The sequence below is a fragment of the Abramis brama genome (assembly GCF_963993115.1).
Source record: "Abramis brama genome assembly, chromosome: 10".
In the NCBI taxonomy this organism is placed as follows: Eukaryota; Metazoa; Chordata; class Actinopteri; order Cypriniformes; family Leuciscidae; genus Abramis; species Abramis brama.
The window spans coordinates 35,951,682-35,979,234 of NC_139972.1; the positions used below are offsets into that span (position 1 = coordinate 35,951,682).

Genomic DNA, 27,553 nt, shown 5'->3' on the forward strand with positions numbered 1-27,553 from the left:
CTATTTTTTTCCTTTACTCCTATCAAAATGAAACTTTACACAATGAAAGTACCCATGAAAAGTAAAATGTTTTGTATTACAAGTTTCTTTGAAAATGAATTGTAATATGTAAATGGGCTATACACTAAACGAATATGTCCAAAATACACCCAAATAGGCTTATTTTTTTCTTTACTCCTAACACAATAAAACTTTACATAGTAAAAGTATACATGAAAGGTAACTTCAAAGGATCGCATACAGCCCGTTTAAACACTTCAAAGACTTTTGAAACTGCATGGATTTGGACGATGGTCAAATCGATGGTAACCAATAACGGACTGTTGGTAGAAGAAAAATCCAGAAATGTTTTCCTCAAAAAAACACAATTTCTCTTCCACTGAGGAAAGAAAGACATGGATATCTTGGATGGCATTGGGGTAAGTAAATTATTAGGAAATTTTCATTTTGGGGTGAACTAATCCTTTAAAATTATCGTGTTTATGCATGGGTTAACTTACTGAATGGACATGAATGTGTTAGTTATTTGGCCCCTGTTTTTCTACTTGTGACTTTATGGTATCTTGGCCATACAGTAAGTCAATTAGGCCTAGTGTTGAGCTCATTTGCATATTTAAAATAGATTTTTCAAATAAACTTGTAAAACAAAAATGTTACTTTTCATGTATTCACTGTGTGAGGTTTGATTGTGATAGGAGTAAAGGAAAAAATAAGTCCATTAGGGTGTGAAAAAATGTTACTTTTCATGGGTACTTTCATTGTGTAAAGTTTCATTTTGATAGGAGTAAAGGAAAAAAATAGCCCCATTGGGGTGTATTGTTGCCTGGCCTTATTGGCACACATCTCGGATTGATGAGAATTTAACATATTTCCTCAACTAGGATTTCTTAGGACTTTTAGTATGTTGTTCTGGACACATCATAAAAATGATCTATGCTGAAAAAAATTAATTAATTCTATTTTTGGCTCCAAAATGAGTTACTTTGCCTGGACTATAAACGAGCCAGGATTGGTAGTATATATATATAATAAAAACTATAATATGTGTTTAATTATAGTAGCACTAGCCTACATTGCACTACATTACTCCAATGAAAATCCCGAGTTTCTAGAGGTCAGGACAGTCAGCGTACCTTCCAAAGACATGTGAATTGAATCAATTATGCTTTGTATAATTATGACTTCATCATATGATTAATCACATCAGTGTTTCTTACCGTTTCTGATCCAACTTCCATGACCATGCATTCATAACTTTCATAACACAGCATCCATGACTTAACTTTGTTACATTTCCATGAGATTTGTGTCTAATCTAAAGTCTAATGACTGAGGAAACCCTGTAAATGCATGTGCAAACTTGATCTGCAATTAACAGCAAGCCAATTTTGAATACGCAGATTAAATTTCTTTATTAAATCGATTACATTTTATTGTCCAGATCGCAAATATACACTAGGCAGTAACATCCAGGCAGCTTTTTGAAGAAAACAAAAGAAAGGTTGAACTGCTGCAAAACTTTTTAAAACATGAATCACAATTGTTCCCTTGCAAAAGCAATCAACACAAAGACCCATTTGCACTTTTTATTTTACAATCAGAAAAAAAAAAAAAAAAAATGCAATCTTCTTTACAGGGTGACATTTCTAAAAGTGAGTTGCTGAGCACAGAGCTAACAGTCGATCATGGTAAGCAATAAAAAAAGAACCAAAAACGGTAACAAAACCAAAATACTGGTACAAAAGCGTTTAAACTCTCCTCTTCCATTAAAAACAGTGAGTTCAGTCAGTTTCACACTCAGCTTGTGCTGCGGCTCAATCAACATAAGGTTAACTCAACACGTCTGCACACCCAATCGCACAAATGAGCCATAGAGGACAATAAAGTAGCAGGGAAGTGAAGTGATGGGTGAGCGATGATACTGGGACTCAGTTTGCGTGCTGTGCAGTGGAGAAGCACAGCTTAAGTGTGTATGGGTACGGGCCGCCTGTGCAGAGAAACACAGAAACACAGGATAAGTACACATTAGGGATTGGCGAATGGAAAAGGGTGTGAACCAAGTGAGAACAAAATAAGTTTCCTTTTAAAAAAATACTATTGAATACAAGTTTACACTCAGTTTGGTGGTGCAATGCATTCTGGGAATTGCCATTTCTGATAGCTACATGTCACTTCCATCAAAGGTGCCCCATCATATAACAAATTCAACCGATATACGCATCTGCATTTAATTACGTCATACATTATTTTATTTTTTTGGCTGATGTGTTGGATATGGGACTTTTATTTTGACAGCGCTGAGAACGTCAGTGCTTGATTGTCTTTGCTCCTATTCTTCATCTTTATTAGTTCTCGGTTTAACAGTTTGTTTTTTTTAAATAAATTATTAGACACAACTTTTAAACAAAGAATGTAAACTGTATGAAAAAGTAGAGCTGCATGATTCCAGATTAATTGAGAGTAACAATAGTAAAACAGAGATCCTGATTCTCCCACAATACTGAATAGACTAACTAAGCTAAACTAAATAAGGTAATTTACTAGAGGTTCTGACAAAATGTTAATTGCTGCAGTGTATTTAAAAAATATCTAAATAACTTTTCTAAATAACATTTTCAGGACTCATTCTCAGAAATGAGTTTTCAGTTCGAATCTGAATCGGTGTGATTGTGCTTGCCGAAGGTTTAATAGAGCCGAATCGTTGTCACTTAGGAATAAGAACGCAGGGGTGTTTGAGTCGAGATCTTTTAATTAAAAGACTGTGATTAATCGTGCAGCTCAATCGTTCACGTCATTTTTATTTGTGAAAAAGGACTACAGAATCAAGAAGCTGCCTTCTAAAGTTGTCTTACAGATTTAGCTATTAAGTTAAATTAATTTTTTTACATAGTTCATTTTCAAATTTAGAAAATATGTAAAATATCAACAGCAATTGTTATGCATGCATTTCTACCATCTTTAAATTTGTGAGGTACTATATATTTTGTCATCGGCCACCCTGCTCTCTAAGACATCAGCATCGGCCATACAGGATTTTTATTTACATTTTTTAAATCAGTCGACCACTAATGCTGAGATCACTTACTGGGGTTCTTCATCTGGTGATGGTTCATCATAGCAAGGGCTTCCATGGCATCATTAACAGACTCCCACTCCAGAAGCCCTGATGAACTCCTCTCTGATGTGGAGCCTATTCAATAAAGAGGCATTAGAGACATCATAACAACAGAGGTGCAGAGGATAGATGACAAAAGTTTCCCATACAACTTTAAGCACCAACAACTTTAGACACTTTAAATTAGTTTAAGTTGAGTTTGGCTTTCAATGCTATTATTTACAATGCAAAGACGGCACAATTTTTCTATTACACACCTTTGGCCGCAAAAAGTTTGACATTGGAAGGACTCTTTACACCCAGTTCTTCACAGATCTGAAAAGAGATGAAGGTGCTAATTTTAGACATCAAATAACATCATCAGACATGAAAGGTCCTCCTGATATTCTCTGACATGATGAACTGACCCTGGTGAAGGACTCTGGTGAAGCCTCGGGTGCTGCGTTGAAAAAGTGGAGGACGTTGCTGGGGTGCTGAATGCGGTTCTTCGCCGCCTGCTCTGGAGAAGTGAAGCGGTTGTTTCTGCTCCCGTGAAAGTCTTTGAAGCTGCTAGTCCCGTCCTCTAGCTCGTATGACTGGCCGGGCATGATGGCCTGCTGCTTAGACACACTGACACAGAGAAAAACAAAACAGATGAAACGGTTGAATTACCGTATATACCCGACTATAAGACGACCCCCCCATTTTCCAGACTTATTTTTGGGACAAAATGAGATTTTTGTGGGGAAAAAAAAAAATATCTGGTTTTCAACAGAAAATATTTTTATTTGAAAATTGCTGTGATAATCTCTCTCTCTCTCTCTCTCTCTCTCTCTCTCTCTCTCTCTCTCTCTCTCTCTCTCTCTCTCTCTCTCTCTCTCTCTCTCTCTCTCTCTCTCTCTCTCTCTCTCTCTCTCTCTCTCTCTCTCTCTCTCTCTCTCTCTCTCTCTCTCTCTCTCTCTCTCTCTCTCTCTCTCTCTCTCTCTCTCTCTCTCTCTCTCTCTCTCTCTCTCTCTCTCTCTCTCTCTCTCTCTCTCTCTCTCTCTCTCTCTCTCTCTCTAGAGAGGAGCAGCGTTTTAATTCAGTTAACGGCTCGATTATCAGGATTTTTGTGCAGATTAACATCTTGGAAGGGAGAGCTGGTTTTGTCTTAATGGGTCACGTTTCAGTCACTATTTCATATTAATTCCGTTGTTCTTTCTCCCTTTCCCCCCGTGATTTTGTCTATATCGCGAATATAAGACGACCCCCCCATTTTTCAGCCTATTTTTAGGACAAAAACCTTGTCTTATAGTCGGGTATATACGGTACTAAATTATGCAACCGGCTGCTGAGAGCAAGCATGGACTTGCTCCTGCCATTAGACACAGACACACAGCAGAAAGCATGCAGGCATGTAGACACATGAAGCCCATCGCAGATCTAGGCAGGCGGAGCTGGAGGGGTTCAGAGGAACTGATAAATCGCACTGCAGGACTAGATTACAGCAAACACTATACCAGAATAATTAAAAGTTGAGTAAGCAATCTCATTGGCTGCAGGATCAGAGGCCAATCAGCTTGAGCCTTACGGTAATTATGTGATTGCTTATAGATTGCATGTATAGGACAATCTTGAGTTTCATGATCCACTACTGTTCAAAACTCTGGGGTCAGTACTTTTTTTTTTTTTGGAATGAAATTAATACATTTAGCAAGTGTGCATTAATGTATTAAGATCAAAAATAGTTATTTTAAAGTGTAATAATATTATACTACATATTTATTTGTGATGCAATAAATGCAGCCTTGGTGAGTATAAGATATTTCTTTCAAAAACATTTTTAAAAAATCTTACAGACCCTAAACTTTTGAAAGGTAGTGTTGGTCATATTTTACTCCATAATCAGATTAAATAACTATAAAAAAAGATTTTGCAGTTTACTTAATGAAGACAAGTTTTAGGACAAATAAAAAAATATATAAATTTCCAATTTAAATTCTTATTACCATAATGTAAAACAATGTCTCAGTGTAAATAAGTATTTTAACACCATAAATGCCTTTAATGATTAAATAAAAATCTAAATTGTCAAAAATATTCAAAACGGTTCATCCGATTAGGCTTCATTTTTTATGCAAAATATGTAATGGATCATGTAAGATCCACCCGCCATTATTACAAAATAAAAAACGTATAAATCTGCAGTCGAAACGTACCACACGTTGAGCTTCTGATTGAACAGGAAGTTGTTGTTGAGATGCGAGATGGCACGATCCACCGCATAGCAGTCTCCCATCTCCACCATGGCAGCCCCAGGCTTGCTCTTCATGAACTTCACCTACATCCAGAAGAGGAAAATAGGCTTTCAGATAAATCCGTTTGCATTCTGGCAGTGTCTGACTCACGTATTGCTGTTGTACGTACCCGTTCCACATTGCCATACAGGCAGAAGATGTTGAAGACCCTGTCCGCGTTTATTTTAACGGGATCCAGGCCGTAGACCATGATCACTGGGGAGTCTGCGTGCGCACCATATTCTCCTGGAGGCGGAGGAGGGGGACCGTACTGTCCACCGTAACGCTGACTGGTCCCACCACGCCTTGGCCCTCCACCCATGGGCGGCCCCATCCGTCGCCCTTCATAGGGAGTACCATAGCTCTCTTCTTGGTATCCGTGATAACCGCCTCCTGAGGATCCACAAACGACAAATAGACACGTGGGGCGGGGGTTGTGGGCAGGTTCGGAGTAAACAAACAGTATCCACACCCTTCACTTAAATTAAAGTTTTTAAACGTCAACACAGCACCATCTTGCTGCCACTGTGATAAACACACCCCAATTTGTTGTCGTTTTAACATCCAGTCCCCTGTTTGCGAGCAAATGGGTTAAATGTGTAAACGCGTGTACCCCGCAAGCCTTACCATACTCTGGAGGGTGGTCTCCTAGCAGAGCCGGCTGCCTCTGGCGCTTGTTGGGGTTGGCGTTCATATCTGAGAGGGGAGAGAAGAAAGGCCAAGAAAGGAAAGAGGGAGGGGCAGAGAGAGAGAGAGAGAGAGAGGGAGAGAGTGAAAGATGAGTTCGCTGAGAGGCGACAGGACAGGACACTGACTTTGTAATGTTAATGTGACTGGCGTGTGCTTTAAGATCAGCAGAGAAGGGGACACAGCAGAACAAAGGGCGAGTTTTCTACATTTCAGCATGAGTTTTTTTGCATTACGGTAAAGAGAAATCATTTTCTTTAATGTGAAATGTTACATTTTAACAGGTTTCATGAGATTCGCCGATTAAATATGACCTATTTATTACTACTCACAAACAGTCTCAGCTGGCTAACAAACATACAGTCATTCTTTAGCGGGGTACAAGCCCAATCAAGCTTATAATAAAGACGAAAGAGCTTGAGACCATGTGGTATGTCATATGTTTGGGAGTGTGTGTGTGTGTGGGTGGGGAGGACAGACTGTCTACTGCAGACACACACCTTGATTGCCCCCATTGCCATCAGCATCTGCACCTGTTCAGGTACACACAGTGCAAACATCAATCTCACTGACATTTATGAACAATCACATTACAGGGTTCTTACTCTATTCAGAAACTTAAATGTGTGGGGCACCGTGCCTTTATTTGCTTTGCTTATTACAAAATATGCAACACATTGAAAATGATAAATATATAGCTAATAAAATGTAAACTTAACTTAAGCAGCATGAGAAATTTAGTAGCATGATTTTGCATAATCTAGTTTTCTCGTCCCTCAACCAGTGATTTTAAGCCCAAAGTATACTTCAGATTCAACGCTTAGCGTATGCGTTCAGCTGAACAGCGTTTCAAAGGATACTCTCTTTGACTGTGTGCACGAACACAGATGCTCAACACATGTGCACTTGAAAGTTTCATTTTTGTCCAATGTTTCTCTCCAGAGGTCACAACAGATAAAAATGTCTTGTACTCATTTAAACTAGAGTTGTGGATCTCTCACATAAGCACATCTCATTTCTAATGCGGTGCCCTCTGGAGGTCACATGTCGGCTGTGTATGCACATCGTAGGTCTCAATTCAGAAAAGTAACCGTCACAAAATTGAGTTATTCCTCTTGTGGTGTAAATTACTGTAATTTCTTTCTTTCTTTGTAATGTAATGGGTACTTTTCTAAAATGAGGCTCAGTGACGTATGTGGCCAACAAACGCAACCTCCAGAGGGCGCAGCCTTCGAAATGAGACAAAGCAGTTGTTGCCGCTTCATGTTGGTTTGTTTTTCGACTGTAAAACAGTGTTGCCACCTTGTGGACCAACTTATTGATGAAAAAATTGCGAACTGAGCATAGAGCACACACTGCTAGAAAAATGTATGGTACGCACATACAGCACTATGCTGATTAAGAAATGTAAAGGGTTAGTTCACCCAAAAATTCTGTCAGTGATTACTCGCCCTCATGTTGTTCCAACCCCATAAGACTTTCGTTCATCTTCGGAACACAAATTAAGATATTTTTGATTAAATCAGAGAGCTGGATCACTCCTCCATAGGCTTCTCTGTTATTGAAACTTGCCGGCCCAGAAAGTTAGTAAAGACAATGTTTAAAATAGTCCCAAGTGACTACAGTGGCTCAACCTTAAGTTTATAAAATGACAAGAATACTATTTGTGCGCAAAAACAAAACAAAAATAACGACTTTATTGAACGATTAATTTTCTTCTGTGTGGGCCTCTTGAGTGAGTTCACGTAGTGTAACAGCGCGGCACTTCTGGGCCAGCATCACACGCATCACACACGATCAGCGTCGGCCAATAGTGAGCCTACGTGCTGACGTACAACACAGAAGCGCTGCGCTGTTACACTACGTGAACTCACTCATAAAGTCATTATTTTTGTTTGTTTTTTTGTGCACAAAAAGTATTCTCGTCGCTTGATAAACTTACGGTGTAGTCACTTGGACTATTTTAAACATTGCCTTTACTAACTTTCTGGGCTGTTTCAATAACTATGGAGGAGTGATCCAGCTCTCAGATTTCATCAAAAATATCTTAATTTGTGTTCCGAAGATGAACGAAAGTCTTACGGGGTTGGAACAACATGAGGGCGAGTAATTACTGACAGAATTTAAATTTTTGGGTGAACTAACCCTTTAAGTCGTGCTCTGTTCAAATACCATAGCGAACGCATAAAACCAGAAGTATACTTTGGGCGAACTCCAGGTTTAAAGTAGGGATGCACCAATAAAAAAGAATTTCCAAACCGATCCGATACCCAAAAATCCTGAATATTGACCGATACCAATCCCAGTCGAATGCTCACTGTAGACAGAGGCTTTAGCCCCTCTAAAATATTAATCAGCCCAAAAATAGATCAAAATATCAGTCAATATATTCTCAGTGGTTTTGCTTTTGTCAACCGTTCCAACTGCATCTCAAACTTCTTACTCTGCGTATCGTGAGCTACCGTGAACTTTATTTAAGGTAACGACATAAATATTCGTCTGTTCCCCACATTAAGCTATCGAAATGTTCAGAAGATTTGGAATATAGCGCACAAAAACGAATGGTGCTTTATAATGTTTTTTGCCTTTTGTGGAGATTAACAGTAGCAACCGTGAGTACACAGTATTGGATTTGGATCGTTCCTGTCTGACCGATACACGATCTGACAAAAAATGCAGTTTCGAAGCCGATACTGAAAATTGGATTGGTGCATCCTAGTTTAAAGGGCCTCTACAGGGGTCGCGTTTCCCAAAAGCATTGTTAGCCAACTATGGTCGCAAGTTCCAGTGAACTATATTGGTAACGACAGAACTTGTGACCATAGTTGGCTTTGAGAAAAGCACCCCAGAGCGGCCGCCTTGTATTCCGTATAAACACAGAGAATGGTGCCAGTTGGGGGACTATTGGTCTGTCTGAGAAAAAGAGGATCCTCAAGAAGATCACAAGTATGATAATGTTGCTCACAGAAGCACAACCCAACCCAGAAATGTTACATTTAATAAACATTTTAATGCACCTTGCAACATATGCAAGACCCATAAAAAAAACCCACTAAACTGAAAAGGAAAAGGTCAAGTTAGTCAAACATTTGGTCACACATCCCCATGAAACATTAGACTATGAGCGTATCACTCCAAGACAACAGAAGCTTGGGGTTACTTACAGTACAAACGTAAGGGTTGGGGGCTGAAGGATGGGGCAAGTAGAACATGCCGTAAATTAGCCACCGTTGAGCGTCTTCCTCCATTTCGCACATAAGAACTTTCCATTTTCTTCCCCCCACCAGTCCATTCCACTGACTTCCCAAGCACTCTTCTTTGTTTCAGATGGGTTTCAAAGCTCCACTGATGCCAGCATTTGTTCCATATTCACATTTCAATGCCTGTCTTCTTATGGAGGTCGAAAAGCTGGAGCAATTTATGCTCAATTCAGACTGACTGGTACTTCCACTAGAGACACAAAGCCAACCTGCATCATACGGAGGGTGTTACACAGTAGTCATACGACTGAAAAAAAGGGAAAAAACGTCACATATTGACAGAAAGAGAGAGGAGGAATCGTGAAAGGGAAGGACTAGAGGAGGAAGATACATGTCGGAGGAAGAGAGTGTATTTGAAACACCAGCCTCCAGGGCAGAATTTCAGTGCTTAACTGAGTAAAAACACTTGACGTGTCTGCATGTCAGTGCGTCTGCTTGTAGGAATGTTGTCTGCAGTGTCTTCGAGTGGTTTAGTGTCATCAGCTGTTGACGAGTGAAGAGACAGGCATGTCGATTTGTAGGTGTGGGGTTTGTGTTGTAACGATCGGCACGGTGAGAGAAAGACGACGAGGCCCAGAGAAAGACAGACAGGTTCAGAGAAGGCTGTTTGTCTGTGGACATCAAAAGTCTGACATGAATGAAGAGAAGAGGTCTGTTTGAATTGTGTCGTGGTGTCACTTGAGGATGCGTGTCAAAAACATCCCTTGTTAGCAGTGAGGTTAAGGTGATGTGTCACAGTGGAGTGTGTCTTGTTCTTGACCCCGTAAGAAACAACGGGAGAAAGTTGAATGGGTGTGGGAGCCATAACTACTGGTACCAACAACCCCAAATCCATCAATGTGTACTGCCGTACAACGGGAAGAATGTCTTCGTTGGCAGTGTCATTTCTGTAGGAGGTGATGAGTGCTAAATGGTGCGTGATTTGTCAGGATGTCTTGCAGTTTCACGAGAGTAAAATGAGTGTTTGTCCTTCTGGAGAAATGTTCTCGCAGGTATAGGAAGCAGTTGTGGTTTGTTGACTGGTAACAGTGTTGGAAGTCTGTGGCACTTGTGTCTTCAGTGAAATCTAGGAAATGTCCCCCATGTCCAGATGTACTGAGTGTTCTGTTGTCGCACTTGATATTCTGGAAGGTTCTGTGCTTTCGTGTTGGTCTCTAAATGTACCGCATGAATGTGAGGAGCAAATGGCCGGCGTGAGCACCAAAGAACATTGCTTTCAAAGGCATTTGGTTCGTTGAACTGCAATTTGTGAAAGGAATTTCTCTGGGTACACTATTGGTGGCTATGAATACCATCAGCCAAAATCATGTAATAGTTTTAAGTCCTAAAAGTCAACATGAAATCAGATGTGTGCCCATTTACTTTTAACACGTTACTACTCTTTTGGTGAACAATTAATCAATGGATGTTATTCTGAAGAACAACAAAACGACTTTCCATTTTGAGCGATGTCACCAATCCTTATTAAATTTTTTTAAATTCAATACATTTACAACGAACAAAATCAAGTTCCCCGCCATTTTTTCCTTGAATTTCATTTCACCTAGAAAAGTAAAATGGTTTTCAATCGTAGTTTCATGTTGACCATAAAATGTGTACGAGTAGATCGTCGACTGATAATCCACCCTACATGGTGCTTACCCAGAAAGCCACTTGCCCCTCACATTACTGACATGTGACGGGCTTTGCTGGAAAAGGAAGCTTGTGAGATATCAGAAGGACAACATTCGGAGGAAGCCTTAGCAAGATCACACAGATACGGCTTTTTACTTTGCCCTCAGAGAGTCAGGAAAACATACACAACATGCGGTGTAGATGTTGGCCTATATAGACGTATGCCTAACTCTCAGCACAGGGGGATGAAACAGCGGATTTGTTGCTGCGGTTGTAAGATGCCCCAATCCCACCCAATTATTTCCCCCACAGTGGCAGTAAGAGCGCTGAGAAATGTCAGAGCAGATGTAGGGTAAACGGTACCTTGGCTGCTCAGGTTCGGATTGGTGTAGTCCCATGTGTCCTGGTCGTTCTTGAACACATTAAGGCGTGTTGGCTAGGAGAAATAATAATATTTAACATAGTAAAATTTGCTTTCTACCATAACCTATGGCCATGCTTGAGTAGAGATAGCAGATATTGAGTATATTCAGTCCTTTAACTCTAATTGATGGAGTGTGTAGCTTTTCATTTCTTAAAGTCAAGTCACCTTTATTTATATAGTGCTTTTTACAATAGAGATTGCATCAAAGCAGCTTCACATTGATAACATGAAAATAATACAACAAAGTTTGTTTCTAGAAGAAAATTGCGTCATTGTCTACCCTAAGTAAGGCAGATCAATAATATTGTTGAATATTAAATGTCTTATGTCTTAAACAGCCATGTAGGAAGAAACATCATGGACATATTCAGGATCTTGACCAAAAATTGATGCACCTCTTTGATGGAAATAAATGTGATGTCAAGAGGTGCATCAATGTTTGGTCAAGATCTTGTATTGTCAATGCAAGAGTCCAGCCCTCTGTAAAGTCTCCTCCAGAACATCCCAAAGACTTTCAGTGAATTAAAACTCAGAGATGCCGATTCATGTGTGAGAATGATTCTTCATGCTCCCTCACAACCATTCTTTCACAACCTGAGCCTGATGAATCTCAGCATTGTCATCCATGTTGTTTCTTCCTACATGGCTGTTTAAGAAATGAAAACTACACACTCCATCTATTAGAGTTAGAAGAACTGTTGAGTTAGAACAAACATATAACATGCTATAAACATAATCACTGCAATAATGATCCAATCATAGACTCAGATTTGCAGATTTAAATCCAAACAGTGCCTTATTTTTTTGGCTGGGCAGTAATATCTATATTGGTGCAATAAGTACAAATTGAGCTGTGAAAACTTGAGTTTAACTGTATAACTACAAACTTTCAAGATTTTGAAGACTGGCTACAAAATGATGCCTAATACCACATTTTTAAGCCATTCTTGCATATCGGATATCGTCAAAACAGTCTGAAAAATGATGATAGAATTGTGAACATTATCACACAGTGAATTTAGATGAACCTCACCTTGGCATACTCGATCTTTAGTGTGCAACAGCCGGAGTATATATCGGCCCCATTGAGCGAGGCCTTGGCCCTTTGGGCGCTCTGAACGGAATCAAATGTGTGAGGAATTAAAGAAATACAGAGGAAATCTTGTGTGCCGTGACTACAGATGTCATTATTTAAAAGAACAAACTATAGTTTCAGTTAATTGGCTTGAATAGAAACTTCCCAACAATGTTTTTAAGACATTCTTAATCCACACATTGTACAAGAAAGCATGGGAAAAGGACTCAAATGGCAAGATGAAAAGTGCACAGTGATTCATAAACACAAACAGCTTTGATATTCATTCTTATTCATTCTCAAACAGTAAAGGATATTCAACCATGGCCTGGACACCATTCTTCCTGAAGATGACGATTCTTTGAACAGGACCACAGTTGTTGCAAATAGTATACAGAACATCCTAAAAAAATGACAAGAATATTAGTGTGAATTGTGAAAAAACACATTTCTATAATAAAAGCATTAATAATCCTGCCTTGTGGCTGTGGGTTTTTACCGTGGTAATGGGATAAATGGGGTTCATGATCGTGAAAAGCAAAACATTATTAACACTGCGGGAGTCATCAGGGTCACCCGGCCTGGATATCTTCTGACTGGTAGAGTAGTTTACGAACGCAGGATGTCCGGCGATGTAGATCTGGTTGTCGTTGGCGTAAGTAACAGCATTGCAAGACCCATTCATATCCTCATATTCAACCAGGGCTTGACGCTTCTTGGGCATGAGTACAACATAACTGCAGAGAGATGGAGATGGATGATCCTCAATGCATTTCACAACCGGTAAAATCAAGGTATGGCACAACCTACGTAGATGTAGCCGGAAAGTTACCTGATGGTTCCAAACTCTTGCAGGGCTTCAACGATGTCCGCCTCCAAAACCCCATCCACTAAACCTCGGACATGCACCACAAGAGACGGCAGGGTCTTATGTGGGTCATCATAACCTTCCTATAAAATATAAATCATCACATTATTCCAGTGAACGGGTATAATTAATTATAACTTATGCACAAACATAACTTATTACAAGTCAATTATAGTATTCACATTTTGCATTATATGTATACTGTCCTTAGCGTGTACAAATTGAGCACATTCTCTAAATTAATATGTATTAACCCGTCGAGTGTGTTGTGAAGATGCACAATACTTCCCCACTCATTGTGATTCGTAGCGTATGCATCGCACATCTATGGTTACGGCTTACACGCAACATAATCCATTCATTCAACAAACTAACATAATATATGTGTGGCTTGAAAAATACATATATTTCACACGACTGATGCAAACATTTCCTTCATAATCATTTAATTCAGTCATATTTGTGTTTTTGTAATGGGTTCGGTGCAAACATCCAGCATGTTGTAGCTCAATTGTTTGGTTAGCTGGTTCGCTAACTAGCGCTATTTCAGCCAGCTAACGTTAGCTAACTAAAGCTAAATCATGTAAAATATCTGATAGTATGTAAGCAAAGATTTGTCTTACGGTCGCCATTCCTCCCTCGCTTTCCGTTTTTTGGCGTTTAGTTGCTCTGCCACCTTCACTGTAGTAGCGGGCCGTCTGCGTCGCCATGTTGTCCCGTTACGATTCACGCGCAACAATATGAAATGGACGAAAACTACAGAAAATGGGACAGGCGGGGGTGACGCCCTCCGGACAAGTACCGTGAATATTACTGGTCAAGGGAACTGTCAATCATCACTGTAATCCAATGAAAACAGTGTACCACAAAGCAAAGGTTTGTGATTGGGCACTACAGTATTCACTCGTTCAGCTTCGTTGATACGGAAGCCCTAAAATAAAAGGCAGTGTTTTATTATATTTTTAATGTCGTTCACGAATTAATTTTCTTGTAATCTAACTCTGACATAACAATAAGTTGATTTCTCGAGATCGAGACCTTTTTTCCGCCAAAAATCGAGATCCAGTTTCATTTCAAACGTGCTTAGTTCCACACAATGCGCACACTAAATCTGTATCTGTACTAAATAAATCTGTAAATATAGAAAATGAAAACCAAATGAGTTTATGTCCTTTAAATGTGGTATAGGCTATATTTTATATTTTCAACTACAAAAAAATAATAAAATAAATAAATAATGGTATCAAAATGAATTCACTGTGTTTAATTATTGACATAAAAGTAGGCCTCATACCTATATAATAATAATTTAAAAAAAATCTATTTTTAAACTGGCAGTCCTACCAACAATTATTTGTAGGCCTATTAATTAATGTTTTTTTTTAATTTATAAATGTCTGTAATGTTACTTTGAAAGGATGGACAAATGCTGGATATATTCCCTAGATCTATATAGATATTCCCTAGATATTTTTTATTTTATTTAGTCATGATTGCCCGGCTAACAGTACAGTGAAAGTTCTCAGAACTTTGGCTAATGTTCTGGCAAGGTTCTCTAAAAGTTATGAACAAATGTTCTTCTGGTGATGTTAATAGAACATTAATTCAAAGTTATCTGGTCTTTAATAACGTTCTCAAAATGTTAGCACAAAAGCATTATCTATATACTGTACAGTGTTCATTAAATGTTTTTTTATTTCTGAAACATTTTAGTTGGATGTTCATCTAACATTTTTAAATGTTACTAGGCTATTTTTTTTTAGAATTTTCAGAGAAAAGTAACAATCCCATAATGCTTGCAAAATGGAATGTTCCCTTAATGTTAACTAAGAAAAAATAACGTTTTTAAAACATCTTTCTCCTTCAAATTGCAAGTCAGAAGCCTCTTCTTCACCATCGAACAGACAGTCAAGTCAAGTCAAGTCTAGTCAACTTCATTTGTATAGCCCTTTTAACAATATAAGCAGCTTTACAGTGATAATAGGAAATTACAGTAACAGAGATTGTTTTGGCTTTACCGAGTCTTTCTTCTCCACAGCAAATTTCTGGAGGGCAGACAGGGCTTCCACAATCTCTGGCAGCTGGTAACGTACCACCTTCACGCTATCAATTCGAGCCTCCCATCTTGTTGTTGACAAAGATTTTACAGTAAGATGCTTCACATGTTGCTGTAGTACTGCCCAGAGCTGCACAGATGAGCTAAAGAGATTATACAATCTCTGCAGAACACCAAAGAAAGAGACTGATGCCACAGATGACTTGGCTGCATCTGCCAAGACCAGGTTCAGAGTGTGACTGCTGCATGGGACACACCATGCCTTGTTGTTCAGCTGCAAGATTCTTGTCTGAACTCCCTGTTTGCTGCCCATCATATTACTTCCATTGTCATAGGATTGGCCATGACAATCTGAAATCTTTAAATTGTGCTTCTCAAGTTTTTCCAAAAGGGTCTCGCATAGACCTTTTCCAGATGTGTCCTGTACATCAATGAATCCACTGAAATATTCAGTGATGAAGGCTCCAACAGAAGATTCACAATTCACAATTCTCAACACAACAGAAAGTTGTTCAGTATGGCTGACGTCAAGAGTACAGTCCATTATGACAGAATAGTACTTCGCTTTGGTCACCCTGCTAACTATCTCCTGCATTATTTTGTCTCCAATTAATGTTATGATCTCGTTCTGTATTGTACTGCTAAGGTAACGTTACCTTTACCTCTTTGTTTTGAATCCTCCTTACGTGTTCATTTAGAATGGGATCGAATTGTGCCATCAACTCTACCTGTGACAAGAAATTGCCATTGTGTGGGTCAAATAAAACATTTTTGTGGCCCCTAAAAGCATGATTGCTCTCAGAAAGATGGCAGATGATGGCAATCACTCTCCTTACAACACCTTTCCAATGTTACACTTCAATCTGCATTAAATCTTGATGGACTTGATCAATGGTTGTTTTAGTTAGCAACCTCTTCTGAAGATGCCAGCTTTCCATATTCTCAGCATGTGCCTTTGAATACTCATGTTCTTTTAAATGACTGGCTATATTCTTCCATGTGCAAAATCCACCTTTCCTGAGAGCATTTTCACATTTACCAAACAGTGTGCATGCAAAGCAGAATACTGCATCTGTGCTGATAGAGTATTCAAGCCACGATCTCTTGATTTTCTCTCCATTTTTCATTACAATCTCATAATTGTCTTTTGTGAATCGTCAAGGAACTTTTTAGTTATTTTGTGGAAACACTGCATCGGTTACTTGGACTAGGCCATTTCCCACAATTTCACAGCGCTCATGATCTTTAAGAATCCTTGGCCATTTTTCAGGGTCGTGAGACATTAGGAATCTTGTAGTACCTTTGTCAAGATCAACACTACTGCATATGGAAGAAGTGAGTGGTGTTTCCTCATCATTAGCAGGTTGTTGTTGCAATGTCAACAAGGTGGATGGTACTAAAAGCATACAGAAGATATTTAGTCACAAAATACTTTCATAAAGCACATATCAGTATACTGAAATATATTAGCACTATATCTGACACTCTAAACCAGGGATAGGCAACTCCGGTCCTGGAGGGCCACTGTCCTGCAGAGTTTAGCTCCAACCCCAATTAAACACACCTGAACAAGGCAATCAGTGTTTTCAGGATTACTAGATAGATACAGGCAGGTGAGTTTTTATCAGGGCTGAAGCTAAACTCTGCAGGACAGTGGCCCTCCAGGACTGGAGTTGCCTATCCCTGCTCTAAACTTACCATTTTCACTGTCAGGATGGACTGGAGAATCTTCTGTTTGAAGTGGTGGTGACAGGAACTAAAGTAATGCTCCTACATAAGAATATATAGCCTATTGTTAAGATCTTAATTTAATCTTTTTTATTATTATTTATTATTATATTATTATTATTATTATTATGTTAGTTTATCAGCTAATTATGTTAACTTAACTAATTTGCTTTTTTTTTTTTTTTACATGTGTTTTACAATGCAGTACAGACACTTTCCAAGCGATGTCGCTGGTGATGTGCGCATTATTCCCTGCTGTACCAACGGTATTCTATTTCAGCCTGCATTAATAATACCGTCTAACACTTTACATGCTGTTGCTAAGTGCAACCCCCCTAGCTAAACACAGTTTTTCCGTAACCATATTAACGTTACTAGTAATTAATCTTGCAAAAATTAAGTGAAACTAAACTGAAATTAACAACGTGGATTGTGTGATTTTTTTTTTTGTACATTTCTGAAATCCATTACTTAACAGTCACCTCTGATAACAGATCACTCGAGATAGGCTACATGTATTTTCTGTAAAGATGCTTTAAAACGATATGTAACGTTACTACTGTGAAAAATAGATGTGAATTGAACAACAAAATGATTTGTTTGTCATTAATTATCCTTAAAGTAAGTGTTAAGTCAATCAATCATCATAATCTCATTCTCCATCACTTATTACCGCAGTCCTGTTTTCTCTTTTCCACTTCATCTTGCTTTTTTTTCCACTTCTGGCTGCTAGATGGATATGTCATCTTCATGTTTAAAACAGAATTCATGCATTTTCGGCTATGATTTTCGGCTACAGAAACGTGAGTAAGCGCAGCAGTTTGAAAAAGGCGCCAGAGGCGGCGAAAGCAGAAGCAGCCTTGCGAGAGAGGGGGCCCCACTAAGGGGGATGCGGAGGTGTGTCGCGTTGTCACTGCGTGTTATATTAATACGAACATTTCTGATTGTTTAAATGATCAGCCCTCGGGGGCCCCCTCAAAATGCGGGGCCCCAGGCAATTGCCTGCCTTGCCTGCCCTATTGCAGCGCTTCTGCCTGTTCCTCCCACTCCCCAGACCAACCCTTCCCAGTGGCATATGCCATGTCTGGTTTCTGACCCGCGTCACGGCTCGTCTCTTTTGGTATGCACGAGGAGGACCGTGACGACACCATGTATATGGCACCTTCTGAATCAGAAGACTGGTCAGCTATCCACATGGAGGACTCCCACCGCAGTGATGCTAGTGAGCCCACGGATTATGAGCATTATAATCGCATTATTTCTGAAGTATTTGGCCTGGAATGGTCTCCCCCTGCCAAACCAGAATGAAGCAGGCTGGACAAGTGGTTTCTCCAAGCTGGTCATTGCCACGGTGCCAGCCACCAAAGTCCCGCCCCATATTTTTCCTGAGGGGCACGACAAGGTCTTCAAAATGTGGCACGCCCCATTTTCGGCTCATGCCCACATCTGGGGTTTGTCACTTCTTTCTTCTGAAGATGGCTCTGATCTGCGGGGCTATTCCAAGCTCCCACCGATTGAGGAGGCTATTGCTGCCCATTTTTGCCCCATGCTGAGGGTAAAGTCCACAATTGTGTACCCCAACAAGCCTTGTTGCACCACTGCTAATATTACTGGGAAAGCGTATGCAGCATTGGGCAAGGCACTGTCAGTGTTCCACCTGATGGCTATTCAGCAAGTCTTCCAGGAGAAGATGCACCTAGATGAGCAGGGCCTTGATCCAGATAGAGCTTTGCAGCGCCAGCTATGAATTATTTGGACGATTGGCTGCTTATGGGCTCCTTCAGCGAACGAGCTGTGCAGCCACCGAGATCAGCTTATCAACCACCTTAAGGGTTTGGGGCTTACAATCAACCTCCAGAAAGGCAATGTATTTCATTTCTGGGCGTGAGTCTGAACTCTATTGCTATGCAAGCCCACCTGTTATCTGAGCGTTCGCAGGCTATCATGAACTCTCTTGCCATGTTCAAGGAAGGCAGGGCATTTCCGCTAAAGAGCTTTCAGAAAGCGTTAGGTTTGATGGAAGCTGTCTCACTGCTATGTCGCATGGGACTGCTTCACATGCAGCCAGTTGAACTACGGTTGAAAGCACGTGTCCCCATTCACTCTTGGCACTCTGGCTCAATGCACGTCTAAGAGACTTCCAGGGTGGACATGCTGTCAAAACACAGGGTAGCCCAGGGAGAATAGAGACTACACCCTCAGACTGTGAATGTGATATGGAGCATATTCGGGCCAGCAGAGGTGGATCTCTTCGCGTCAGCAGAGAACACTCACTACCCACTGTTCTTCTCCCTAGTTGAGCACTCCACACTGGGAGTGGATGAACTCACTCCCCTGTGAATATCTTGCACCAAGTACTGTGCAAGATCAGGGAGGAAAAGTTCTGTTAATCACACTGAAATGGCCCACACAGCCCTGGTTCCCGGACCTGCTCAAGATACTGTCAGGTCCCCCATGGCCCATTCCTCTGGGGAGGGATCTCCTCTCTCAAGCGAATGGCTCAATTTGGCACCCCAACCCAGTTATGGACCCTTTACATCTAGCAGTTCAATGGAGCCCATCAGCGTTTCAAGACAGCGCTTTTACTTGCTCACGCTTCTATCAAACGAGTTGGCAACATGCATGCTCTCTCAGTCAATGAGTCCTGCATGGACTTCGGCTCTAACAATTGTAAAGTTGTGCTTAAGCCGAGAAAGGGCTATGTGTCTAAAGTGTTCTCAACGCCATTCAGAGCCCAGGTGGTAACCTACTCAGCTTTTATCCCGAGCGAATCCGCGGCCGGGGAAGAACCCACTCCCCTGCCACTCTGCCCTGTGTGTGCTTTGCGTATTTATGTGAAGTATACAAGACAGTTTAGATTCTCTGAACAGCTCTTTGTGTGTTTTGGTGGTCGCCCTAAAGGCCTACCAGGATCAAAACAAAGACTATCCCATTGGATTGTGGATGCGATAGCTTTGGCTAATGATTCACAGGATGTGTTGTGGCCCATAGATGTGCGAGCCAACTCTACATGGAGTATGGCCTCCTCATGGGCACGGACAAGTGGTATGTCTATACAGGATCTCTGATCAGCAGCAGGATGGGCTTCACAGAACACGTTTGCCAGGTTCTATAAGTTGGGTGTTTCTTCACTAGCTTCTCCTATCAGTGCAAGAAGGCTGGCTAAGGTAAGCTTGTTTTTTAGTGCTCACAATGATTATTGCTTTTGCTACAGCATATGTCTTGGATTTGCTGTGTGCAGTGAACCTAGAGCTGATGGTAAACTCCGACCCCTTCTCCTGGGTGCAGGGTTCCTCCAAGTCCGCCAAGTCAGCTTTCTATCTTTACTGTTGCGTGCACACACATGCAGTGGCTAAGTAGGTCCGATTACATTAAACACAATTATGTGGTAGGTGAAGCCGGTGCTGCTGCCGCGTTGCTAACTTGTAACATAACGGATCCCCAAAGAATCATTTGTGTTTCTTGATCCCAGTAAGCTCCTCAGCTGTGTGTGAGTGAGAAGCTGTTGTCAGGTATGTGCTACTTATGCTACTTATGGACAGTGGCTGTACCATTGCGGTTAGTGCTTATGCAAAGCTGCACTATTAATGTCTCTGCTTATGCCGAGCGCCCTTCCTAGTAACACGATGTGAATGTACACATTCCCCATAGCGTCAGCTAGTATATATATATATCAATCGTGACAATTCTCGAAATAGTTTTAGTATGTTAGTGAATATGGCAATGTTAATGTATTTGGTCTTGGCTCTTGGCGGACTAAATCTGCTGTTGCTGCTGCAGAGAAAATATGGACTTGCTAATGCTAATAGGTACACAGACACACCGCTGTGAGCATGTAAGATATGCTCCTGCTGCATGAATAGACAAACATGAATCTCGTAGCAGATCTGGGCAGGTGGAGCTGGGGGAGGTGGAGGGGTTCAGAGGAACTCTGATAGCACGCTGCAGGACTAGTCTATACAGCAAACACAAAACCAGACTAATTAAATCTTGAGCAAGCAATCTCATTGGCTGCAGGATCAGCAGAGACCAATCAACTTGTGATGTGATTGCTTGCAGATTGCATGTAAAGGACCATCAACCTGCACCATCTAGAGTTTCATGACTGAACTATTATTTTCATATATTGTTAGATACTAAAAATATATGCCACTATATCATACATTTTTCTTGAAATATTGAAAAATGTGAAAAATGTTGTTCTCTTTTTTTGTGATTTTGATTAAATTTAATGTCAGATATTATTATTTCCCTATAGCCAAAGCACATTTAGAGTAAGAGTCAAATTAACGTTCATATTCATTAAATATACATCTTTGGGGTGCGGCACGATGGCTCAGTGGGTAACACTGTCTTTTGACAGCAAGAAGTTCCCCGGTTTGAGCCCTGGCTGAGCCCCTGTTCAATGTCCGTGTCATTGATTGTCGTAGGAGTGTGTGTGTGTGTGTGTGTGTGTAAGAGAGTGAGAGAGCAAATGTGTCCCAGCACTCTCAGTACTGTGTCAGGAAAGGCATCCTGTGCCAAATGAAATGTGTGTGTGAAGTGGACTCTGCAAATGACCGGGAAATAATGCTAGGAAAATGGATAGTATACGTTAAAGCTTGGTCTGAAAGTAAAAGTGCACACACACTTTTTGATTTTCTGGCTAAATCAAATGATTTGATTTATATGAACTGATATCCTGATATCCTATTTGATATCTCAATAAAACACACCTATCATTAAACTGCATTATACACCTTATGTAATTATTATTAATTATTAATTAGTGCTGAGATGATCAGAAATCCTTTTATTGGGCTTATTGGGTTTATTTGCAGCACTGAAATCCTCCCATGGAAGTCCAAATGAATGTATATGGTTAAAGCTGTTTATTAAAATTGCTTTAATAAATATGCACAGTGCACAGAGTAAATATCCAGTTATTTAGGGAGCATTAGTTTTTCTTCTTGAAGACTTGACGGCAGAGTTTGTCCAGACAATGGATCTCCTAAAAAAGAGAGACACAGTGTGCTAGTTAGTATGATAACTATTCACACATACACTGAAACATTTGGTAACACTTTATTTTGATGGTTCACAAAAGAACACTTCCTAAAAAAATCTCAATTTGGCACTTTTTAAGTGGGTACTGGGTAGTGATAAATGTTTGGTTATGCTTAATTTCAATAGTCAACTTTAGACATTCTACTGTAACTAAAGTAACTTTGCAACTACATGTCAACTAGCTCTCATTAGAGTATAAGTAGTTTGATAGTAGACTTATGTTAGGGTTACTAGAATAAGTACTTTCACAGTTACTTAGTAGAACGTATTTTGGGGAAGCATCAAAATAAAGAGTTAGCAGATATTAAGCAGACACTCTACTAATACTCTAATGACTGCTAGTTGACATGTAGTTGCAAAGTTACTTATAGCCAGTAGAATGTCTAAAGTTGACTATTGAAATTAAGCATAACCAAACATTTATTACTACCCAGTACCCACTTAAAAAGTGCCAAATTTAGATTTTTTTAGGAAGTGTTCATTTGTAACATAAAGTACCATGATATTACCATGTTTATTTGGGTATGTAAAACGATATATCCTATAATAAATATAACTGTACATCAATATGTTAATATACCACAGATTCATGGTAACACTTTATTTTAAGGTGATTTAGTTACACATGTACTTACTACAATAATAACAGTAAATTATGCATAATTACAGGTAACTAACACTAACCATAACTCTATAGTTAATTAGTAACTCTATAGTAAGTACATGTAGTTAATTCATATTACTCAGTATTTATTTGAGTAAGTGCAATGTTACTACATCACCTTAAAATAAATTGTAACCCGTAAATTGTTCACTAATGGCCTGAGGTTGTTGTTTACCAGGTAAAGCTGGTCTCCTTCAATCCACTGCCTCCAGCCACGGTTCTCCTTTTCTCCCTTCTGCACACAAACCAGTTTATCTCCATCCCACGTCACCAGGGTCTGAAAACAAAGATTTCAACGGATGTAAAAGACGTATAGGACTCCACCTGCACATTCATGACATAAAAGCAATTCTTATTCGGGTAAATTTGCCTATCTAGAATTCAAAGGGCATTAAAGAAGCAAATATCATTCATAACAATGCACTCAAAAAAAATTCGGTTCAAATTTAAAGGTACACTATGTAATTTTTGGTTCAAAATGAACAAATTTTAAATAATAAGTGAATACATCGTCAATCCTTCTTCCAAAATGTGTTTTTGTCTTACCCAGATTCACTATGGTAAGCCTATTATAAGTAATTATATTTTAAATCTGATTGGATTTTCGGAGATAGCGAGAACTGAGGGATTTGAAATGGTGTGTAAGCGACGTGGAAATGGCGTTTTTATTACTCAACAGGTGAGTACGGTCATTTATTTCACAGATAAATTGTCATATGTAGCTTTCTAAAGTTCATTGTAAAGCATAATCCACGGTGATGGGTCATATTCATCCACATATTCAAGCACAACCAAAACAATGTTCTTCCACAAAATGCATGCAGTTTTGATTTTTAACCACTAGAGGAACAAAAGTGAACTTAGCAGAGCTGCTTTACAGATTAAATGAGCTCATTTCATAATTGATAAACTTTACAGTTATTGAACCAAACTGAATCAACACTGAACTGACTTCAGCTGAACAATGACTGTTTACTATTGTCTTTTTAGAGCTGCTTTACAGCCGAATTGAACTCTTTTTGCATCATTGAATCATTATTTTCCTGTTTATCCCTGTAAAGCTGTTTTGAAACAATCTGTATTGAATAAAGTGCTATATAAATAATGGTGACTTGTCATGTATAGCAAATTATCACGGTATTATCGTTTGATCCACTATTTTTCTCATTTCAGAGATGCCAGAACAAGAGGGAATAATGCGATCCTGTTTTTTAGACACCTACCTTAACGACTCTGTTGTCCAGGGCTTTGGTGTGCTCCTCGAACTCCTCTCCGATGACGAAGTTGACCTCGTAGTTTCTGAAGGTGCTGAGAGTTTTGGTCTCAAATTTGTCTCCGTTCTGCACGATGACCTTAGTCTGTTTGAGATGCACTGCAATCTTACGGGTGGCAAAGTCGATGTCTGTGGGGGAGGAACAGAATCACACGCTAAAACCATCGACAAGGGAAGATTGTGCAAATACATCAGTTTAAGCACGAATGTGTGAAACTATGGACGCTTTGAAAACAGAGGGTAGAAAAAGGGCCCATGATGCAACAGAATGACCTCACACACCGGGACAAAGGTCGCCGAAGCGTTCAGGGTCGCTCACCTCGCACCTTTATCAAAGCGATTGATAAGATACTGTGACCTTTGACCCTAGAACAAGCACTACTTTTGTTTATTAATTTATCGCGCTTGTAAAGATACGGGGTGTTTTTTTGTTCATTAATTGTGCTTAATTTGTCTATATAAAGTCTAATCAAGTCTTTCATATTAATCCCAATGAATACATGCATTCAAATCTGTTGCAAAATGAATATTTCTCACGTAAGACTGAATATTGTGCAACCATGCATGAGGCACGAAACGTCTTACTGTTACTTTACACCGCATCCTCTTCTTTAAACTGAGATTTCACAACAACTGCACTTTCATTTAAGTAGGATTATAGAGAGCTTGACCCTCTTAGAACAACTTAATATGTAGATATAAGAGCCTAATCTGCATTTCTGGTGTGTTGATAACTTTATGATTCAGTTTAGGCGTATAGTAGAAGAACATCACTTACCCAAAGCCTTCATGACATCTTCAAAGTTGTCATTGCTAACCATCTCCCACGTTCCATTGAAATCAGCCGGCATTGTGAAGCTGGATGTTGTGTGTGTGTGTGTGTGTGTTTGTGTGTGTGAGAGAGAGAAGAATAGGATGAGGAGAGCCACGGCCTTTTATAGCCGTGTGTGTGTGTGTGTGTGATGAAAGGAACCATAGGGACAGAGTTCTTGTGATAAGACTCTTTATCTTCATTAAAAGAAGGGATGGGCTTTAGAAAGGGGATGTACTTGTGTAAGCTTTTAATATGGTCTGAGAGAAAGATACAGACAAGCTGCAGATATTGCAGTTGTCATGAAATTTTAAAGCTGTGACAGCACTGTCCCACGTCTTATACTACAACTATTTTAATCAGCAGTAATCTCGTCTCATTTCTAATGCTTAAAACTATTGACAGAACATTCCCAAATCAAACGTCCAGCACTTGTGGAGCTCATGTCATCTGCTAGTGGACAAATGAACACGGACAAATCAAACATTAACACGACATTTAGAAAGTCATAAATTCAGCTTCTTATTTAACTTTTTATTAAGATAATTAATACTTTGTATTAAATCATAAAAAATAGAAGCATTTTCCCAGAATCTCAGACTTTTGGTCCAAAATTCTGGGAAAAAAAGTCTATTTTTTATGATTTGATTAATTTTTGTTACATTTGTACACAGTAAATGTGAACTTGCACTACCATGGGGTTGGTAAGATTTAGTAATGTTTTTGAATTTGTGAATTTATTTGATAAAAAATATTATTAGAATTCAAAATATTAAATAGATTTTAGGATCAAAGCTGAAGTTTCTGAATTGTCTTTATGATCCTTCAGAAATCATTCGGATATGATGATTTGCGGCTCTATTGATTAATATCAATGTTCAAAACAGTTGTGCTGCTTAATATTTCTGTGGAAAGTGTTACAAACCCTTTTCAGGATTCTTCGATGAATAGAAAGTTCAGAAGAACAGCATTTATTTGAAACCTTTTGTAACAATGTGAGTGTTTACTGCACTTTTGATCAATTGAATGCGTCCTTGCTGAATAAAAGTATTAGATTATTTTTAAAATAATGCATCTTGTGACTCCAAACCTTTGAACAGCCCTGTGTTTAAGTTCATTGATATCTTTTTTCAATTAACAATGTGCAATAAAATAGTAAAGTTTGACAAAGAAGCGCCAGTAATAATGTGTCACTTGTGTGTATTTGTAACACTGGTGAAAGTGTAGGGCACATTATGATGAGTTAAGATAAGTGTCTTTATACTGCATTTGATCTCTGTCACCATGAGACAAATCACACTCATTATCAGCTCAGGCGTGGAAACCGCAGTCTTGATCAGGAAGTATCAGTTATCATCACATTAATCACTTTTCAGATTTCACAAGTGTATTTATATTCTAGCACACACTGGTAATGAATTACACTGTAATAACAATGTAATACGTTCGATGTTTTTTTGCATGTAGGCTGCTGTATCATTATAAGTTTAGGTAACACTTTATTTTACAGTGTCCTTGTTACATGTTACATGTACTTACAATAGTATTAACAGTAAATTATGCATAATTACATGCAACTAACCCTCAACCAAACCCTTATCCAACCCTGACCCTAAAGTAAGTACATGCACTTAATTAATATTACTCAGTACTTAAATATATAATTACACTGTAACAATGACACCGTAAAATAAAGTGTAACCCATGTGATTATGCATAATTTATAGTTATTTCTACAATAACTACATGTAACATGTATAACAAGGACACTGTAAAATAAAGTTACCTAAGTTTTACCATAACCCATCACTAGAGGCTTTCATAAGCGTGAATCAAAAATGGAAAAAACACATGTAAAAATATATTGTAAAAAAAACTGGAAAACATTATGCAAATTGATCAGAATAGCAAACAACGTGGATCAAAATATTAAAAGCGCATTTAAAAAAATAACAAGCATGAATTAAAACTTTAAACACATTCAAAAATTATATTGCACAAATCTTAAACTCATGTTTGTGTTCTTAAAAGTTGTTTTCCTTGGTTTTATTACTTTTGTACTTTTTTTATTTACTCTTTTGTACACTTGTGCTGTTTTTCTCTTCGCTCTTCTTTCCATGTTCTGCGCTTGCTTTTCCAAATGTTGCCGTTGGAGTTTCTGTAAATTAGGGCGGGCATAAGCCTCACCATTGGTCCACTAGTTCTAGATTGACAGCTCCTCCGTTAGCCAATCAAGCGAAGAGAGGAGTTGTCCAATGGAGTGATAGTTACAAAGGTGGATTTGATATGCAGTGATTTATTTACATACTGAGGCTTTTGTGTTTATTTACATAGGTTAATTGCTTTTTAAATAATTTTAATGTTGCTGTATTCAAAATTAAGCTATATTTAAAACATTAATCTTATAGTATTATGTCATTATGTAGCTATGTAAATAAATTCCGAACGATTCTGAACAGACAACCAAATAACATACTAGAGGTTCTGACTAAATTTTACCTGCTGCAGTCAAAATGTTTAATTAATTTGAATTAATTATTGTAAAAGAATTGTTTGAATGAACGATGATGCATTTTTGAAGGAATCTATTGAATGAATGATTCAATGACAAATACATTTAACAGTCTCCTGTCGCCACCTACTGGTGTAATGATGCAAATAATACAATCTTTATTTG

At 39.0% G+C, this 27,553-nt stretch overlaps 2 protein-coding genes across 3 annotated transcripts; both read right to left on the reverse strand.

The window, feature by feature from the left end:
- Nucleotides 1-1,572: 1,572 nt before the first annotated feature.
- hnrnpl2 (heterogeneous nuclear ribonucleoprotein L2) lies at nt 1,573-14,059 on the reverse strand. Of its 2 annotated transcripts, XM_084126664.1 has the most exons (14): nt 13,922-14,059; nt 13,263-13,381; nt 12,930-13,167; nt 12,748-12,833; nt 12,389-12,485; nt 11,295-11,367; nt 6,558-6,590; nt 5,998-6,066; nt 5,501-5,763; nt 5,293-5,414; nt 3,523-3,724; nt 3,373-3,430; nt 3,086-3,190; nt 1,573-1,987 (listed from the first exon to the last, which is right to left on the reverse strand). In XM_084126664.1, exons 1-14 carry the CDS (start codon nt 14,006-14,008, stop codon nt 1,929-1,931), a joined length of 1,611 nt encoding a protein of 536 aa, XP_083982790.1. In that variant the 5' UTR covers nt 14,009-14,059; the 3' UTR covers nt 1,573-1,928. The 2 variants fall into 2 exon arrangements, with proteins under 2 accessions (XP_083982790.1, XP_083982791.1); XM_084126665.1 differs by lacking the exons at nt 5,998-6,066; nt 6,558-6,590.
- A 7,879-nt stretch (nt 14,060-21,938) lies between these two features.
- rbp2a (retinol binding protein 2a, cellular) lies at nt 21,939-25,042 on the reverse strand. Its single transcript, XM_084127635.1, has 4 exons — nt 24,844-25,042; nt 24,016-24,194; nt 22,968-23,069; nt 21,939-22,072 (listed from the first exon to the last, which is right to left on the reverse strand). Exons 1-4 carry the CDS (start codon nt 24,914-24,916, stop codon nt 22,019-22,021), a joined length of 408 nt encoding a protein of 135 aa, XP_083983761.1. The 5' UTR covers nt 24,917-25,042; the 3' UTR covers nt 21,939-22,018.
- Nucleotides 25,043-27,553: the final 2,511 nt, after the last annotated feature.